The sequence below is a fragment of the Quercus robur genome, chromosome 3 (genome assembly GCF_932294415.1).
Source record: "Quercus robur chromosome 3, dhQueRobu3.1, whole genome shotgun sequence".
NCBI lineage: Eukaryota > Viridiplantae > Streptophyta > Magnoliopsida > Fagales > Fagaceae > Quercus > Quercus robur.
This window is the reverse complement of record NC_065536.1, coordinates 15,132,922-15,153,065: the sequence shown is the minus strand read 5'-3', so window position 1 is coordinate 15,153,065 and position 20,144 is coordinate 15,132,922. Positions and strand designations below refer to the sequence as shown.

The window sequence follows — 20,144 nt, the reverse complement described above, 5'->3', positions numbered from 1 at the left end:
TTCTTTTTTTTTTTTTTTTACAAATCTATAATCTACATAAAATTGAAGATGTTTGACTTTTAATTGACCTCATAATATTATGCAATATAAACTTTTGAATTTTTACAATTTACACGTGATATATATATATTCAATTTAAATTTTATTTTATATTTAAACATTTCTTTATAATTTTAGTACATTATATTTTCTTTAAATAGTGAAGTATATAATTTTTATATATACAAAATTATTATAAATGTCTAATGCTAAGATATATAATTCCATAAAGAAACACATTCATAATAAATGTTATATTAAACTTTCTTTTGCAATACACAGAGTACCAACTAAACTATGATCTTGCTAATCTCACAGTTGAGAATAAATTTACTCGTAACATGTTTACCACATAAATTACAGCCTAGCATGAACTTAGAAGAATTTGCCAAGAGTTTTCTGTTTTCACTGATTAACGAAACCGGCCGGTTTGAATGTGATGGATCATATTTTCTTGAGTGCGGAGGTCACATCTTTAGTTTTTAGGTCAAAAGTCATAAATTACAGCCTAGCATCAACTTAGAAGAATTTGCCAAGAGTTTTTAGTTTTCTGTAATGGGATCCGGTTAGTCACATCATTTTTCTTTTGTCTGTGCCTTTTTATTTTGATTGATTGCTTGTGCTTTTTATATATTGTTTCTTTTGAGTAATTTATTGATGGATTGTTTCCACGAACTTTCCACCTTCTCCACCATGAATTTTCAGTGTTGACTTGTCTTCCATCTTGCATGATTCATGCTTCATGCTCTACGTTCTGCCTTCTTCCTTACCCTTCATATGTTTCATTGCCAAACTTGTTTCTAGGTCTTCGTATTCGAGTCTACTAGTGACTGTTCATTCGCTTTGCATTTTTCAATCAGAGGAGTAAAGAGAGGTACCTGCTTCTACGTACTGTCAATCTTTGCTTTGCTTTACAAACTTATTGTTGTGACCGGCTCAACTGGTTCATTATTACTATCGGATTTATATATATCTAAAAGTTGAAACTTGAAATGTAATATTTATTATAAGGTTGATAAATTATTATAAATTCATTTATTGTCAATCAAGATATTAGTGAAAATATGCTTTTCTTCAATAAATTTATCTCTCTTTCTCTCTCAATTTGTTTTTCATTTTTTTTTTCTTGTATCTATATTTTAGGTTGATGAATTTTTGTGTTAATTATAATTCTACTTTGAGCTGATGCGATTTAATTTTATGTTAGTTTTGTGTTTTAAGTTGTTACATTTTTTTATTCTCTTTGCTTGTTAAATATTCTTCTACGGCATTATACATATAGTATATAATAATATAATATTATTATAATATATAGCATGACTTGGATAATTTGATGTTTATTGCTATATATTTTATTTTTACTCTTTTTTCCTCTTATCTTATTCTATTCAAAGTTTAAATTCAATGATCTCCTCCATATCGTTAAATTATGCAGCAAAATCAATAAAATGACTAGACACGCACTTGCCTTCCTTCACCATATATTAGGGGAATCAAAATATTTGTGTGATAAAGGGCCGTATAATTTATAATTTAGATAGCATTTTTGATTGTGTTTAGGCCTATAGATTGAGCAATTTGTATACTTAAATTAAAGGCTATTGTGAATAAACTTTTTGAATCAAGACTAAATGAATATGGACTACTATATATCATATAGATAAAAACCTTTATCATAGATATATTAAACATTTTTTCCACAAATTTAAATCACACAAACTTAATAATTTATATTATGTGTTAGCATAATCTCTGCTTGTTCTTATTTTTCTCAAAAATATTATGTATCATCTTTAAAGGATGCCAACAATATTGATCTTATGGGAAAAGTTACATAAAATGTCGAGAAAAAAAAAATTTATATTACAATCTACAAAAAATTCTTTTTAAATATTTAAACCTTTCTATTTTTTATACACTGATGTGTTTTACAGTTACCACATGTGGTAACTTAGGGTATGAACTTAGGGTATGTTTGGTAAACTGTAATAGATACTGTAATATAATAGTTATTCTTATGGTTTAGCTATTCAATAATTTGGTTATGTTTTTATTATAGTCATTCCTTATGAATAACGATTCTTTAAAATTAGGAATAACTATTCATCTCTAAAAGGGTTGTAATAATTATTTCTCAGTAGGTGTATTAATTTCTAAAATTAATATATTTCCAAATAAACAAATTTTCCATATGGACATAGCAATTATGAAAATAAAAAATCATAAAATATAACTAATCTCTCTTTCAAATTTTAAAAATATTATTTTCATAAAAATATTATTTTCAAGAAAATATAATTATATGAGTAAGATATTTCCTAAAATATATCTTAAATTTGATTTAAAATGTTTTTATTCCATTGTCTTCAGGGTTCTATTATTGTGTTGTCACCAAACAAATGAATAGTAATAAGCATTATATTACATCATCTTGTATTCCTCGTTATATCTATTCTCCTTCCTATGTAATTACCATTACAGTTTACTAAATGTGCCCTTAAGTCTTAATATTCTTAAGTTGTTTCGGAAAAAAAAAAATTAACAAAAATTAAAAGGTTGTCACAAAAAAAGAAAAGTTCATGTAAAGTTTTTTGCAAAATGAAATACCAATTTTGTAAGGCAACCAACTTGATGGTTTACAAAAGGTGGAACCACTAGCAAAAATATTTCCATAGTTATATAGTTCTAGCTAAAGCAATCCAGCATACTTTTAGTTTTCAAAAAACACATATTTATGAGTGGTTAAACGTTTATCTTAGGTAGTTTTAACTTTTCATATAATTTTCCCTTTACATATTCATCTACTTTATTTTAGATTTTTCTCAAAAAAAAAAAAAAAACTTTAATTTAGATATTTATAAGTAAACAACGAAATAATAATGATTCAGGAAGAATAAAAAAAAAAAAAAAAACTATACATATTCATTTTGTGCAGTTGTAATTTTACATATAATTTTGCATTTGTATATTCATCTATTTTGATTTAGATGTTTATAACTAAATAATGAAATCTATGAACAAGATAATTGAAACAATCATATTTTTATTCTTCAAAAAGTCACCAATTTTTTTTTTTTTTCAAAAAAAATACTTTTTACATTTCCTTGGAAATTCAGTTAAAAAAAAAAAAACTTTGACATACGGCTAACCTAGCCACTTCATACATTTAAAAAATTTAAGGCTCATTATAACTTTCGTTAAGATATTATGGATGTCTTAGGGCCTGTTTGGCAAGCCATCTCAAATACAAAACTACACATTTTAAACAACATTATACACTTTTTCACCCACACGTATATCAAAAACACCCAAACAACATAACGCAAACTACTCTCCCAAACACCCCCTTAATTGATTGAGACTAGACTGGAGAAATGCCTTTTTATATTTCCTTGTAAATTCAAAAGAAAAAGAAAAAAAAAAAACCTTTTACACATTCCACTAACGTAATTACATCTATTATTATTTATTTATTTTTTTATATAAGATAGAATTTCTACTCTATCCTAATTTAAGTATATATGTGTGTAAAGCCCCCTCCTGAAAACTTGAATCTCAGCCATTTTTCCCCACACTCCACAAATACTTATACTTGTAGACAATGTAGAGCTCCCTCCATGATATATATTTTTTATTGACAACCATAAAAATTACAACTAGCAAGAGAACATACAAAGTAATAAAGAATAAATGAAAGAAGAAAAAAAGAAATTAAATTAAATGTCAATTAGTAACTGTTAGCTTGAAAATAAAGAAGTGGTTAATAGGAGTAAAAAAAAAAATAAAGACGACCGTATAAAGAACATTAAAAACTCTTCAGTGCAATAAAATCAACCATTACATTTGCTTAATTAAATCAATAATCAACAATTAAATACATTAATACAAAATTTAAACTTAAAACTAATCAAACTCTAACTAGGGAAATTATATTTCCTATCATAACTAAAATTGAGATATTTGCCAATAATAATAGAAATTATATAAGAAATAAAGTTGAAAAATTCTATAACAAGTTATTGGATGGTGTAACATTGCTTAGAATTACATCAGATACAACTTGATATCAACCGGTAAATATATGATAATAGTAATGCAACTTGATATCAACCAGTAAATATATGATAATAGTAAGAAACATTACAGATGAGATTATGACAAATATGATAAAACTAATTTAAAAAATTACTTCTTATAAAATTTAGGGACCAAAATAATATTTTACCTAAAAAATTGTAACGCGCACAATATGCAAGTCTACAACTGGTTTCCTTAATTCCCAAGCATTTCCCCATGATTTTATCCTTAATTATCTTCTTTAGTTTTAACTTTGTGCCTATTTTAGTTTTTTTTTTTTCCTTCTAATTGTTCCTATTCTCCCTGCTTCCAAAAAGGAACAAAAGAAAACGACCCCTCTCCAACAAAAAAAAGAAAGTGATTTAGAAAAACAAAAATGAAAGAGGAAAAAATACAATGAAGTTGAATTTAACTTGGTAGGATATATGATACTATAAAACTTTATAAGTTCTTCTTGAGTGATGCTTTGATTGGATATCAGATATGGTTAATTGGTTGCAAAAACAACAAAAAGAACTTAGACCTTTTTTTTTTTTTTTTTTTTTTTTTTGAGAAACAAGAACTTGAACTTTATTAAGGTAGAAGAAACAAATCAGCCGTGATTGGCACAAAGTACATGAGAAAGGTGTGGAGGGACATTTTCCGTCCATACCGAAAAACCCCTAACATGTCTAGCATGTTGGGCTAGTTTATGTGCTACCATATTACCCATTCGTCCCATATGTGAGAATCTAATATTGCCATCTGCCATCATGGATTTCGCTAAGCTGAGAATGTGACCAAAGGAGGATAGAGATGCTTCATCAGACTTTAGTGTTTTGATAATGTTTGCGGAGTCTCCCTCTAAAATGAATGAAGTGAAGCCGAGCTCCCGTGTAAAAGAAATAGCTCTAGCAGCTGCCAAAGCTTTTGTAATGTCTGGAGAGTAGGGAAGATTTGCTTGCTCCGAGAGAGAAGCTAGAGCTTGTCCTCTGCTGTTCCGGATAACAACACCCAGTCCTGCTTTGCCCATATCTCTAAATTGGGCTCCATCAAAATTAATTTTGATTTCTCCTTCCGCCGGTGGTGACCATTGATCCCGCGAACGATGAGGGTCACTAAAGTGTGTGGCAGCATCTAAGTTAGCATGTTGAAAGACTTCCAAAGCTTGAGTTGCTGTTGGTGCGACCTGGGCTAGTGGAAATTCCTTTGGAGAGGTGCGGACCTGGTTTCTGCGATGCCAAATGGTCCACATTACTGATGCCAGCAGCTCTGGTTTTTTATCTTCTTTATCCGTGTACAGGAGCACTTCTTGAATGGAAGAAAACACCTTCATCTGTCTGAACGAAAAGGTTGGGAAGGAACCCCACCCCTGTGTAAGTTGTGCGCAACCCCAGAGTGCATGGAAAACTGATTCGGTCTCTTGTTTGCACAGTTCGCAGACATCTTCACTTATAATGTGTCTTCGTTTCAGATTTTGTTTCACTGGTAAAGCATTGTGGCAGGTCCTCCAAAGGAAGTTTCGGACTTTGCTTTGCACATTGAGACTCCAGATTAATTTCCATACTTCATTCCCTGGCAGTACTGGAATATCTTGTGGGATTGGTGCATGGTCCGCTGTGAGGAACCTTGTACCCAATCTCACTGTATAAGTTCCTGATGGGGTGAACGGCCAAACAACAGTATCCTCCACTGCATTTGGACACAATGGGATACTTAAAATCAACTCTGCTTCCAGTGGGGTGAAGAGTCCATTCAACATATTAGGATCCCATTTCTTTGTGATTGGGTCTATGAGTGCAGAAACTTTCATCTCCTCAAAACCACTTATCACTTGTGATTCAATTCTCGGATGAGTGTTAGAAGGCAACCAAGCATCGTTCCACACACTAATAGCATCTCCACATCCCACTCTCCACCGTGCTCCCTTCAACAATAAATCTCTTCCTTTTAGTATGCTATGCCAAGCATAAGACCCCGAACTTGAGTAAGAAGCTTCTAGGATAGAACAATTTGGAAAAAACCTCGCCTTAAAAACTCTATAAAGAAGAGAGTTTTTTTGGTGAAGTAATCGCCAAGCTTGTTTTGCTAGAAGGGCATCATTGAAGTTTGCCAAGTCTTTGAATCCCATACCCCCATCCAATTTTGGTTTACAAAGGGTGTCCCACTTGATCCAATGTACTTTTCTTCTATCACCTTTTTGGCCCCACCAAAACTTCCTTATGAGGCTCTCAATATCTCCACAAAGTCCTAAAGGAAGCTTGAAGCAACTCATTGTGTAGGTTGGTATTGCTTGGACCACGGCCTTGATAAGGATCTCTCTACCCGCTTGTGACAGAAGTTTTTCCTTCCACCCTTGAATTTTTTTCCATACTCTCTCCTTAATGTAGTTGAAGCTAGCCTTTTTGTTTTTTTCCCACCAATGATGGTAATCCCAAATACTTCTCGTATTGTAAGATTTCTGGTACTTCCAAGGCAGCTTTGATCTGATCTTTGACTTCCTCAGATGTGGACCTGCTGAAAAAGATGGTAGTTTTTGCTTTATTGATTTGTTGACCCGAACATCTTCCATAAAGTTCAAGTATGTCCAGAACTTGTTGGCATTCCCGGATTGTTGCCCTACAAAATAACAGACTATCATCTGCAAAAAAGAGATGGGTTAGTCTTGGACTATTTCTGCATAGGGCATAACCCCTAATATCACCTTTCTCCTCCGCCTTAGTGATGAGGCCGTTTAAGCCTTCGGTGTAAAGCAGAAAAAGGAATGGTGACAATGGATCTCCTTGACGGATACCTCAAGTAGGTTTTATCATCCCTTTTGGCTCTCCATTCACCAAAATGGAATAAGAGACCGTCTTGACACAAAGCATCATAAGTTTAATCCATCTTTCAGTAAAGCCCACTCTTCTCATTACTGATTCAAGATACGACCATTCCACCTTGTCGAAGGCTTTGTTCATGTCTAATTTGATAGCCATATAGTCTTCCTTGCCCACATGTTTCTGCATATTATGGAGAGATTCAAAAGCAACTAGAATATTATCAGAAATTAGTCTGCTTTTTGTAAAAGCACTTTGATGTTCAGAGATGATCATTGGGAGAATTTTCTTTATTCTATTTGCCAAGACCTTTGAAAATATTTTGTATAAAACATTACAAAGGCTGATGGGTCTAAAATCAGAAGCATATTCGGGGGAGTTTTTTTTTTTTGGGATGAGTGTAATAAAAGTGTGGTTGAGATTATCAGGGAGACAAGCAGAATTAAGAAAATGTAACACTGATTGAGTAACGTCATTACCAATTGTACCCCAGTAGTGTTGGTAAAACAAAGGAGGCATTCCGTCTAGTCCAGGGGCTTTGAGAGATGCCATTTCTTTAATTGCTTTCTGAACTTCCCATGTAGTAAATTCTTGCGCCAACTGGTTGTTTAAATTTGAATTGATCACCTTCTCAATAGACTCTGTGGCTGCATCACTTGAAACCTGATTTACAGATGTATATAAGTCTTGGAAATAGTCAATTAGTATCTCGACTATCCCATCATTGCTTGAGCTCCATTGCCCATTTGTTGACCGAAGCTTGTGGATGGTATTTTTTCGCCTTCGTTGAGTAGCCCGGCTGTGAAAATACTTTGAGTTTCGGTCACCTTGAGTAGCCCATAGGACCTTTGATCTTTGGAACCATAGCCTATTTTCCTTGTCCATCAATTCTGTAATCTCACTCTTTAATCTCTGAATTTTGAAGTTTTGTCCAGTGCGCATCGCCTCCTTCTCAGCTTCAGTCAACTCTTTCCTCTTTTTCTTCAAGGTATTTCTAATGTTGCCGAAGTGGTCCCTCTCCCATCTTTTTAGTTCTTGGCCACATCTTTCAATATTTCTAATGACTTTTGTTGCTGGATCATCCACTCCCCTTTCTTCCCAACTAGCTTCAACAACTTCTGAACATGTATGGTCCGACAGCCACACCTCTTCAAACCGAAATGGTTTTTTTGCACATTGAAATTCTAGGCCCACCATATCTATCCGTATTGGGCAATGGTCTGAAGAATCTGATTTGAGGTGGTGGACTTTTGTACCTGCAAATCTTAAAAACCAATTGTTAGTAGCCAAGGCCCGATCAAGTCTTTCCCATAATGAATGGCTTGCCGAAAAATGTTTTTGCCATGTGTACCAGGGTCCTGTATAACCGAGGTCAATAAAGCCACACTCATCTGCTACATCCCAAAATAGTTGCATCTGTGATTGGTTCCTGCTGCTTCCTCCCAATTTTTCAGAGCTTCTCATAATCTCATTGAAATCCCCGGCACACAGCCAAGGGATATTAAACTTTCTGTGAAGTTGTCGAAGCTTATTCCACGAGTCAATCCGTTTATGTGTCACAGGTTCGCCATAAAAGCCTGTGAAACGCCATGCTTCCTCCTTCCCTTTATTGATGATAGAGTCTATATGATTTGGCGAGAAAGAATCGACATGCAAGTCTACTGAGTTTCGCCAAAAGAGTGCTAGACCTCCACCCCTGTTATTTCTTTCTACAAAAAATAAATTATCAAATTCGATTTTTCGTTTGATCTCTTTCAGCCTTGCTTCATCCGCCCACGTTTCGGCTATAAACAGAACGGAGGGGTCTTTTGCTTGAGTCACTACCTCAAGCTCTGTTCCTATCCGCGGGTTCCCAAGCCCGCGGCAGTTCCAAACAATGATGCTCATGGTTCTTGGCGGGACTGCATAGCAGCCTCCGCCATTGAAGTTTCTATGTTCTCATCTTTTGAAACCAAGACTTTCTTCTTTGGTAACTCAGGATGGGCTTCCTCGTCAATCTCTCCAAACAATTATAAATGTTTTTTATTTGTGATGTTATAATCAAAAAATAAAAATTATATAAACTAAGTTAATATGTGAATACATAAAATCAAGAGACAAAACTTACAAACCCTGAAGAAAATACAATGGAAAAACTTATTTATGATTAGGTGCAGTGTTTAATAGTTCGTACATAAGATAAAGTTTGTTCCTTCAAGTGGTTTTTTTAATCTCTTGGACATTTCTCTCTCAAAATATGGTCAGATCTTACCCTCAAAAAAATCATTGCAATATCTGTTATTCTTTTCCATAAAAAATTTCAAAAAATATTGTCTAACGGGCCTACACACACATCTAAGTCCAACCCAGCTTGCACGTGTGTGAGCAAGCCCATTTGAGTTTCTCCTCCACTCCACCCTTCCACAAAAGTAGGGTGCCCCATGGTACCAACAGTATCCGACGTCATAGTATATAAACCCATAAAAAGTTATAATCCTCCCTATGTGGGACTGCGTTTTTACCCGTTTTGCTCATATTTATTAGGTATTTTATAATTCATCTTGGTTTTTTTTTTTTTTTTTTTTTTTTTTGAATTTCATGAAAATTGATAAAGATTTTTTATTTATTTAGATGCTGATGTGGCATTTATTATTATTATTATTATTTTAGTAATCATGACAGTGTCAACTGTACACACCGTTTGTCACATAGGCAATTTTGTTAATGAGTTGACGGCAGAAACTAAATTAATTGCATATTAGAAATAATATAAATCAAATTAATTACTATTAAAATCTAAAGATTAAATTGACTCTAAACCCAAAATATAGGTACCAAAATTGGTACTTTTTGCCTTCTTTTTTATAAGCCACTCTATTGTAATTTATTTGGCTTTACTGATAGCTGCGCTTTAAGTAATTAAAGGAGCTAAGTATGAACACCCAAACTTCATAATAGAAAATGCGAAATGGCCTTTCGGCCTTTCTTTCCCTCTACTTTCTCTATCCCGGTCTTGCCCTTCTTTTGGTTTTCCTCTTTCTTCGGTGCCCCTTTGTCTTTAGGAAGTCCAGTTTTCTTGCTGTCAAAGAATGCTTCTCAGCACAAAGAAAAAGAAAACTTGTGTGTATTTTGTTAAGAGTATTGAACATACCTAATTAAACAAATTTCCAAATCCGTTTGTACGATTGCAGAAATCATAACAGGAATGGAGATTCCAATTTCAATTGCTGCAAAAATCGCCGAGTACACAGTTGAACCTGTTGGACAGTGGCTATGTTATTCATTTCACTTCAGCACCAACATTGAGAATATGAAGAATAGGGTCATGGAGTTGAAGGCTGCTAGAGATAGGGTGCAACATCGTGTTATTGAAGCTAGAAAAAATGTTGAAGAAATTGAAGCTGACGTTAATTTGTGGTTGACAAAGGTAGATGACATTCTGAGAAAGGCCGAGGAAGTTCTTGATGACGAAGAGAAATCAAAGACAAGCTCTTCTAAAATGGCATGCTCGAATCTGAAGCGAAGGCATAAGCACAGTAAAAAGGCAAAGAAGATAGTGCACGAGATTGATGAACTGAAAAACTGCAGATTTGACAAAGTTTCCTATCGTCCTGCTTCAAAGGAGTTAGTGACTACAACAAATATGGATTACTTGATGTTTGAGTCAAGAAGGTCAATTGTGGAGAAACTTATGGAGGCACTGGGAGATGCTAATGTCAACATGATTGCGGTGTGGGGGATGGCTGGAGTGGGGAAAAGCACACTGATAAGAGAAGTTGCTATGGAAGTCAAGAAAAAAAATTTATTTGATGAGGTGGCTTTAGCAATTGTGACGCAAAAGCCAGACTTATTACGAATTCAAGGAGAAATCGCAGACAAACTAGATCTTAAGTTTGATAAGGAAACTTTAAGTGGAAGAGCAGATCTTTTAAAGGCGAGATTAACAAAAGACAAGAATACGAAGACACTTGTTATCCTAGATGATATATGGAAGAAACTTGATTTGAATGAAATAGGAATTCCTTACGACGGATGCAAAATTTTGGTAACATCTAGGAATAGAGATATATTATATTCTGAGATGGGAGCCCAAATTGGTTTTGGGCTTGAAGTTCTACCCAAAGAAGAAGCATGGTGTTTATTTGAGAAGTTGTCTGGTGATTGTCTGAAAGAATCAAATTTGCAATCCAAAGCAATGGAAGTATCCATAGCGTGTGCAGGTCTACCTCTCGCGCTTGTAACAGTTGCAAAGGCATTAAAAAATAAGTGTTTCTTCGAATGGGAGGATGCCCTACGACAACTACGGAGGCCCTCCCCTCGTAACCAGAAAAGAATGCAAGAAGTTATATATTCAGCAATAAAGTTGAGTTACAATCATCTTGAAAGTCCAGAGCTCCAATCGTTCTTTTTGTTCTGTGCTCAAAATCAAGTTGGTTCTTCCATTTATGATCAAGACTTGTTAAGAAAATGTTTTGGGCTGCGTTTATTTCATGGCATTAGTACATTGGAAGAAGCAAGAAATAGAACATACACTTTGGTTCGTAGCCTCAAAGACTCTGGCTTATTGTTAGATGCTCCTGATACTAGTGAGTATTTTTGTATGCATGATCTTACTCATGATGCTGCCCTCTTAATTGCATATGAGACTCAAAATGTGTTAATGATGAGGGAAGAGGATCCAGTAGAATGGCCAAATGAGGACGATATGAAAATGTGCACAGCAATCTCTGTTTTTAGTAAGGATATTCATGAACTTCCTGATAAGTTGGAATGTCCAGAACTAAGATTCTTATATGTGTTTGCCAATGATAAAGAGGGTTCTTTTAAAATTTCAGACACATTTTTTAAAGGGATGAGAAAGCTAGAAGTTTTAGATTTGACTTATATGCAATTATCATCACTTCCTTCCTCACTTGAGCTACTTACAAACTTGCGAACATTGTGTCTGGATCGATGTGTGTTGGAAGACATAGCTATGGCTGGAGAGATGAAAAATTTAGAAATTCTTAGTCTTGTTGAGTCTGAATTTAAATATTTGCCAAGAGAAATAGGGCTTTTGACTCATTTACGGATGTTGGATTTGAGCGATTCTAAGAAGCTTCAAGTGATTCCAGCCAACGTCCTATCACGCTTGATACTATTGGAAGAGTTATATGTTGGCAATAGCTTCACTCATTGGGAGGTTGAAGGACTCAACAATGAAAGAGCTAGTCTTGCAGAGCTAAAGCATTTGTCACGACTAAGCACTTTAGAAGTACACATTCCAGATGCCAACATGATGCCAAAAGATTTGTTATTTGAGAAGTTGAAAAGATACAAAATATTTATAGGAGATGTGTGGGATTGGTCTGACAAACATGAAAACTCAAGAGTACTAAAACTCAAGCTGAATACATGCAATCAGTTGGAGAGTGGGATCAAAATGTTGTTTAATGAAATAGAAGAGCTGTGTTTGGACGAGTTAAATGGTGTTAAGTGTATTGTATATGAATTGGATATGAAAGGCTTCCAACAACTAAAGCATCTCCGTGTCCAAAACAATGCTGAGATTAAATATATCATCCACTCAACGGGGTTGGTTATTGATGTTGTATTTCCTGCCTTAAAGATATTTTCTCTCAAAAACATGATCAACTTGGAAGGAATATGCGATGCCCAACTTCCCTTGACATCCTTTCGTGACATAAGAATTATGAAAGTGGAACACTGTGAGAAACTGAAATTTGTCTTCTCGTCATCCATAGCTAAGGGTCTTTCACAACTTCAAGAATTGGAGATAAAAGAATGCAACATCATGCGAGCAATAGTTGTTAAAGAAGATGGTGAACTTGAAGATAGAGATATGATATTGTTCCCTCAACTACGTCACTTGAAACTACAATGTCTTCCAAAGCTCCTGAGCTTCTTAAGCACACAGAATTCTATCATAACTGATGTTGGAGAAATCATTCACGAGGGTGAGCTGGATTTTGAGGAGATCCCACATACAGGCATGCAACCTCTCTTTAATGAAGAGGTAAGTCTATTTTGCTTATCCCCTGTTTTGATTTTGCATTTTTTGCATTCGTAACTTAGGAGTCTTTGGCCTCTCTACTTTTTGTCTTGATGAACCCTGCATTCGTAAAGTTTAGTGCTTTGGAAACCTGATAGTACCATATGTGGGAATTGTGGTAAGCTATACAGTTTGATGCAAAAAAGCTGGATCAATGTTTATCATGTCTTTCTAAAATTATTTTCTTATAAATGACACTACCTTGCGTTTTGATTTGCAAGCATCATATATTTTTCTTTAATCTTTAATTATGTTAATTTTTTCGTTTGTATTTTTCGCCTAGATAATTACTGTAACATGTTGGGACCATACTCATAAACAATTGTTCACAAAACCATGACTCCGCCATGAAATCGTGGTAACCTAAAAGAATTAATTCACAAATTTTTTTATTTCTATAGATAATAATAATTATTATTATTATGTGTGTATATATATATTGAAATATTTGCTAGATTATATAGTAGAATTAATAATTTTTAACAAAGTATTTTTTTTTCCTAAGAGTATTTCATTTTAAGTCTATTAAACTATTAATTTAAAAAAAAAAAAAAAAAAAAAAAAAAAAAAAAAAAACTCTTTTTTATCTTTGCCCCTTACAAAACTAAACATGGGCAAGAATATTTTCTTTTCACTAAAATAAATAATTCATATTGCTTTCTTTGCCAACTGATAAAAGTAGCTCTCTCTCTCTCTCTCTCTCTCTCTCTCTCTATATATATATATATAAATGATCAAATATATTGGAAATTAAAATTTTCCAACCATGGTAATTGAATAGGAAAGAGAAAAGTAGAGGTTTTCTACCATTCAACAGTTTCAACTTTTAATCTTCTATTTTAATGTTGTTTTTAATCACAAACCACTATATTATCATCTTATCTAATAGTTCTATCTCTTATAAAGTGTAGAAAAGTATGATCATATACTTTTTTATTAAATACATTGCTTATCTCGATATAATCATAAATATTTATCAAATCAAAATATACCTATTTAAAGATGCTTCATAAACAAAACACAAATTGTCATATTGAGAATGACTAACTGAACCAATTTTTTTTTTTTTTTTTAACTTGCATTAGATAACTTATCAACAATACTATTTCCACAAAAACTGCAAATATTTCCCCCAAAAAAAATTATCAAAAACAAATATGAATAAAATCTCTTAATTAAGCTTCTATATGCATGCATCCTTATGAAAATTAAAAATTTGGCAATCGTGCTACGCATTAAACTTAAATCCACAAGTGCTATTCAATGATGTATACCATGTCTGAAGTACTCCACCTTGCATCTGGTATGCAAGCATATATATATTCATGACTTATTTTGTAGATGCTTAGTATTGTTTATAGGATTCGTCATACTTAGTATTGTTTACAGGATTCGTCACATTTTCGTTAGTCTTTGATTTCTGTTCATGCATGTCTTTGTGGTTTTTTTTTTTTTCCTTTTGATGACTCTTCCCTCTCATTGCTAGCCAAGTTGCCATGCCACTATGTTCAAATAAAAAATTTGGTGATTTCCTCAAATGAAATAACAATAATGTACGTACCCTAACTTATGCACTGTTTAGGTTTGTCAAAAATACTCTCTCACTATAAATAGGATTTCTGTGAGAGTATATGTAATTACAATGAGAGGCTTTTTTTATTTTATTTTATTCTTTATAAGACAATGAGAGGCTCTGTTCCTTTATATAGAAAACAGAGTGACCAAAAATGCTTGAGTGAATTAACTGTTGTTGTAGAGGCTCTGTTCCTTCATAAGTCTAACTCATCTAGCCATTTGAGAGAATTAATTGCTTCCTAATTACTTTAACCAATTGAATTAGAACACGTGTCTAATCAAATACTAACAACTTGAGCTAAATGAAAAAAATGATCAGGCGTGCATCATTTAAGTTAAAACTCTAAAAAAAAAAAAAAAAAAGTACCCCCTTTTTAATATTTTATTTATTTACAATTTAGGTTATAGTTTTCCAAATTATTATATTACCCCCTCTCAATCTATTATTATTTGATAATTTTATTAGAGGTTCAAGAACTATATTTTTTTACATGTGAATATACAATTTTATTAATTTATGTTGAAAATGATTCTATTTTAGATAATTTTTTTTTTATTTGAAAGATTAATAAACACAAATTTTTTTCCACTTATTTATGCTTTATTATTTTCTATTAAAATTATAAAAATGGTGAAAATTCATTTGAAAGTTGTGAAATTTTTTTAGACATATTTGTAGTATAAATTTGTTAATGTTTGTTGTTTTAATACCTTTATTTGAATTTTATTATTTTTAAATTAATTATGACATCATCACGATTCGACCTCGGTTGAACCTCGGTCTGAACTTAAAAACCTTGAACATCTCTCTTTTACGGTTCATTATACAGTCCAGGTTTGAAAACCATGGGGGACATAACATTTCTCATAGTTTAATGATCGCTTGGTTGTGTACATTAAAAAAATGTAGCCGATAGTATTGATAATGAAGTTATCAAACAACGATTTTAAATATATATATATATATATATATATATTCAAGTTTTTTATTTTTATTAAATTTTGTTTAATTTAAGTTTTTTAATAACCACCTAAAAAAATTTCCTAGAGCCACCACCGAAAACCATAAATACATTTTTCATCTAAACATAGAATTCATTGGTATCTTTATTTAATTTATATGTTGTCTTGCATTACGTGTATGATTGTTTCCTATATCAAGAACTCATGGTATGGGTCCTACAGGTTGCATTCCCCAATTTGGAGAAATTAATAATCTCCCATATGCCTAACCTGAAAATTATATGGCATGACAAATTTGCCCCTGGCTCTTTTACAAAGCTTCAGTCCATGAAGGTTCAATTCTGTGAAAATCTTATGAAAATCTTCCAAGTTAATATGCTGTCAAGATTCCAGAGCTTGGAGTCCCTTGTAGTAGATGATTGTGGTTCGGTACAAGAAATATTTGAACTACAAGGGCAAGAGGTTATGGAAACACATGCAATAATAGTGACTCAATTGAAAATTTTATTTATGCGTCGTCTACCGATGTTGAAGCGTGTATGGAATAAGGACCCCCAGGGAACTTTCTCCTTTCAAAATATAAAGAAAATAGAAGTTATGGGGTGTGAGAGTTTGACGACTTTGTTTCCAACCTCAGTGGCCAGACGTCTCAAGCAACTGGAAGATCTTCGAATAGGTGAATGTGGGATTGAGGAAATTATAGAACAGGAAGAAGATGCAAAAGAAGAGGCCAGGTTCAAGTTCCCTAAATTGACTCTCTTGATACTTCGACCGTTGCCAAAACTCAAGTGGTTTTACCGGGGGGTGCATACTTCAGAATGGCCGTTATTGAAAACCTTGGAGGTGTCTGGATCAAATAAAATTCAAATATTTGCTTCAAAAGAATTTAGAATTGAAGAACCAGATGAGCAGAGTCAACTAGAGACATCCATTCAACAACCACTTTTCTTGGTTGAAGAGGTAAGTGACTAATGGTATAACATAAATAATAGATGATCCCTCTCAAAAAAGTAAAACCAATCCCAAATTTGAAATTTATTGTGCATTTAATTACGTTTTCTTTTTAATAATCTGATTAAATTTTATTATATATTTTGAAAAATGCTATACACACAACATTTTTACTACAAATCCTCAATGTTAGGTTGTTATTAGTAATTGAATGGGAGATCAATAGTTTAAGAGATGTTCTACGTTCACAATATTTTTACAATACTTTCACAACAAATTGTAGGTGGTACATTGAAAGTAATTCTAATTTGAATTCAGAACTTAAATTATAGGTGGTACAATTTAGATTATAGCTTTCCATATTATTATATTATCCCTCTTAATCTATTATTATTTGATCATTTTATTAGAGGTTCAAGAACTATGTTTTTTACATGTGAATATACAATTTATGTTGAAAATGATTTTATTTTAGGTAATTTGTTTTTATTTGAAAGATTACTAAACACAATTTTTTTCCACTTATTTATGCTGTATTATTTTCTATTAACATTATAAAAATGGTGAAAATTCATTTGAAAGTTGTGAAATTTTTTTAGACATATTTGTAGTATAAATTTGTTAATGTTTGTTGTTTTAATACCTTTATTTGAATTTTATTATTTTTAAATTAATTATGACATCATCACAGTTCTACCTCAGTTGAACCTCGGTCTGACCTTAAAAACCTTGAACATGTCCCTTTTACGGTTCATTATACAGTCCAGGTTTGAAAACCATGGGGGACATAACATTTCTCATAGTTTAATGATTGCTTAGTTGTGTACATTAAAAAAATGTAGCTGATAGTATTGATAATGAAACTATCAAACAACGATTTTAAATATATATATATATATATATATTCAAGTTTTTTATTTTTATTAAATTTTGTTTAATTTAAGTTTTTTAATAACCACCTAAAAAAATTTCCTATAGCCACCACCAAAAACCATAAATACATTTTTCATCTAAACATAGAATTCATTGGTATCTTTATTTAATTTATATCTTGTCTTGCATTACATGTATGATTGTTTCCTATATCAAAAACTCATCGTATGGGTCCTACAGGTTGCATTCCCCAATCTGGAGACATTGACAATCTCCTATATGCCTAACCTGAAAATTATATGGCATCACAAATTTGCCCCTGGCTCTTTTACAAAGCTTCAGTCCATGGCGGTTCAATTCTGTGAAAATCTTATGAAAATCTTCCAAGTTAATATGCTGTCTAGATTCCAGAGCTTGGAGTCCCTTGTAGTAGAAGATTGTGGTTCAGTACAAGAAATATTCGAACCACAAGGGCAAGAAGTTACAGAAACACAAGCAATAACGGTGACTCAGTTGAAAAAATTATTTATGCATCGTCTACCAAAGTTGAAGCGTGTATGGAATAAGGACCCCGAAGGAACGTTCTCCTTTCCAAATCTAGAAAAAATAAGTGTTTGGGAATGTGAGAGTTTGAAAAGTTTATTTCCAACCTCAGTGGCCAGATGTCTCAAGCAACTGGAAGATCTTCGAATAGTTGAATGTGGGATTGAGGAAATTATTGAACAAGAAGAAGGTGCAAAAGAAGATGCCAGGTTCGTGTTCCCTAAATTGACTTTCTTGGTGCTTCGACAGTTGCCAAAACTCAAGTGGTTTTACCAAGGGGTGCATACTTCAGAATGGCCGTTATTGAAAACCTTGGAGGTGTATGGATCAAATAAAATTCAAATATTTGCTTCAAAAGAATTTGGAATTGAAGAACCAGATGAGCAGAGTCAACTAGAGACATCCATTCAACAACCACTTTTCTTGGTTGAAGAGGTAAGTGACTAATGGTATAACATAAATAATAGATGATCCCTCTCAAAAAAGTAAAACCAATCCCAAATTTGAAATTTATTGTGCATTTAATTACGTTTAATTTTTAATAATCTGATTAAATTATGTATATATTTAGAAAAATGCTACATACACAACATTATTACTACAAATCCTCAATGATAGGTTGTTATTAGTAATTAAATGGGAGATCAATAGTTTAAGAGAAGTGCTATGTCCACAACATTTTTACAATTACGGTTCAATCATTTTAAAAATAATAATATCTTTGGGATAGAATAAGGGATCAGTAGGTCAAATACTAATACAATAACCAATAGGCTATGCTCCTTTGTTATGTCAGTCCTGGATTTAATATTTTATTTATTTACAATTTAGATTATAGTTTTCCAAATTATTATATTACCCCCTCTCAATCTATTATTATTTGATAATTTTATTAGAGGTTCAAGAACTATGTTTTTTACATGTGAATATACAACTTATTAATTTATGTTGAAAATGATTTTATTTTAGATAATTTATTTTATTTGAAAGATTACTAAAAACAAATTTTTTTCCTGTTGTTTATGTTTTATTAGTTTCTATTAACCTTATAAAAATGGTGAAAATTCATTTGAAAGTTGTGTAATTTTTTTAGACATATTTTTAGTATAAATTTGTTAATGTTTGTCATTTTAACACCTTTATTTGTATTTTATTATTATTAAATTAATTATAACATCATGATTGGTTCGACTTCGGTTGAACCTCGGTGCAAATTCTAAAGGTTAGGTTGTTATTATTTGTTATGAGTGGGCAATAAAAAATAATAATTTAAGTTATAGATTCGTATTAAAACTAATTGCAACTTATCACCTATGATTTGTGGTGGAAAAAGCACCTCTCATATTTTTGTGATAAAAATGTATTTATACATAGCTTGTATTAATAAAATCTTATTGTTATAAAAGCTTATAGCAATGAAATTCTAACAGAGACAATCTAACACTGTTTAGCTAGATCGAAGAACAAACAATTGCAGAGAGAGAAGAAAAGGGTGAAAGAGAGAGAAGAAAAGAGAGGAAGAGAGAGAGAGATATCAAAGAGAAATTGTATTTGATCTTGCTTAATTACATTCTGATGCTAGATACAGTATTTATACAAGTAAATCTCCCTAACTGAATAAAACAGAACCCCTGGAATTACGGATTAGATCCATGAAAGGTGGAGTTTGTTGAGTTGGTTGATCACAGTTTCCTAACTGAAAAGCCCGCCAATACCAACTGATTCTTGAATCTTCAATAGGACACCGTTTGAGCAATACCAATACATTAGCTATTTACTTGAATGAAACGATGCGTCTTACTGCCCTTTGTCTGCAAACTTAATGAAAAGGTGTGTTTAGCTTTATCATCTTCAACGTATAGCACAAATAGTATTATTAAAACATTAAAAATTAATTAATAAAAGTAAGATGCAACCCGTATTTATAACCTAGCTATTTGGCAGGATCATAATGTGCTATTTTAATGAATTTATCTTTAGATGGCTCCTTCCTCACATTGCTTGCCAAGTTGCCTCAAATGAAACTTTAGGTTTGTCAAAAATGTTGTCTCTTTAAATAGAATTGCTGTGATCTTTATTGAAGAAGAAAATGTGAGCATATGTTACAATGAAAGGCTCTGTTTTTTTATGTAGTAAACAGAGCAATCAAAAATGAGAATTTTTTTTTTTAATTAAAAAAAATGAGAAACTGATATCAAAAGTTTAACTAATCTAGTCTTTTGAGAAACTAACTGCTTCCTAATTACTTACAATGAATTATCTGTGCAACCTCTCTTCAATGAAGAGGTAATTCT

General features: G+C 32.4%; 2 protein-coding genes across 11 annotated transcripts in view; one reads left to right on the top strand and one right to left on the bottom strand.

Annotated features, from left to right (window-relative positions):
- The window catches only part of LOC126717234 (thioredoxin reductase 2-like), a 131,551-nt gene that overhangs the window by 102,573 nt on the left and 8,834 nt on the right, over positions 1-20,144 (bottom strand). The gene's annotated exons all lie outside the window — the stretch shown is intronic.
- The window catches only part of LOC126717233 (uncharacterized), a 170,511-nt gene that overhangs the window by 147,442 nt on the left and 2,925 nt on the right, over positions 1-20,144 (top strand). For 5 of the 8 annotated variants that reach the window (XM_050418705.1, XM_050418708.1, XM_050418712.1 and 2 more), the window contains 3 exons: positions 12,076-12,909; positions 15,706-16,443; positions 17,548-18,285. In XM_050418705.1, coding sequence (XP_050274662.1) covers positions 12,076-12,909; positions 15,706-16,443; positions 17,548-18,285 — 2,310 coding nt within the window. The remainder of the gene's footprint in view (positions 1-12,075; positions 12,910-15,705; positions 16,444-17,547; positions 18,286-20,144) is intronic. The other 3 variants (XM_050418710.1, XM_050418711.1, XM_050418709.1) reach the window with 3 other exon arrangements.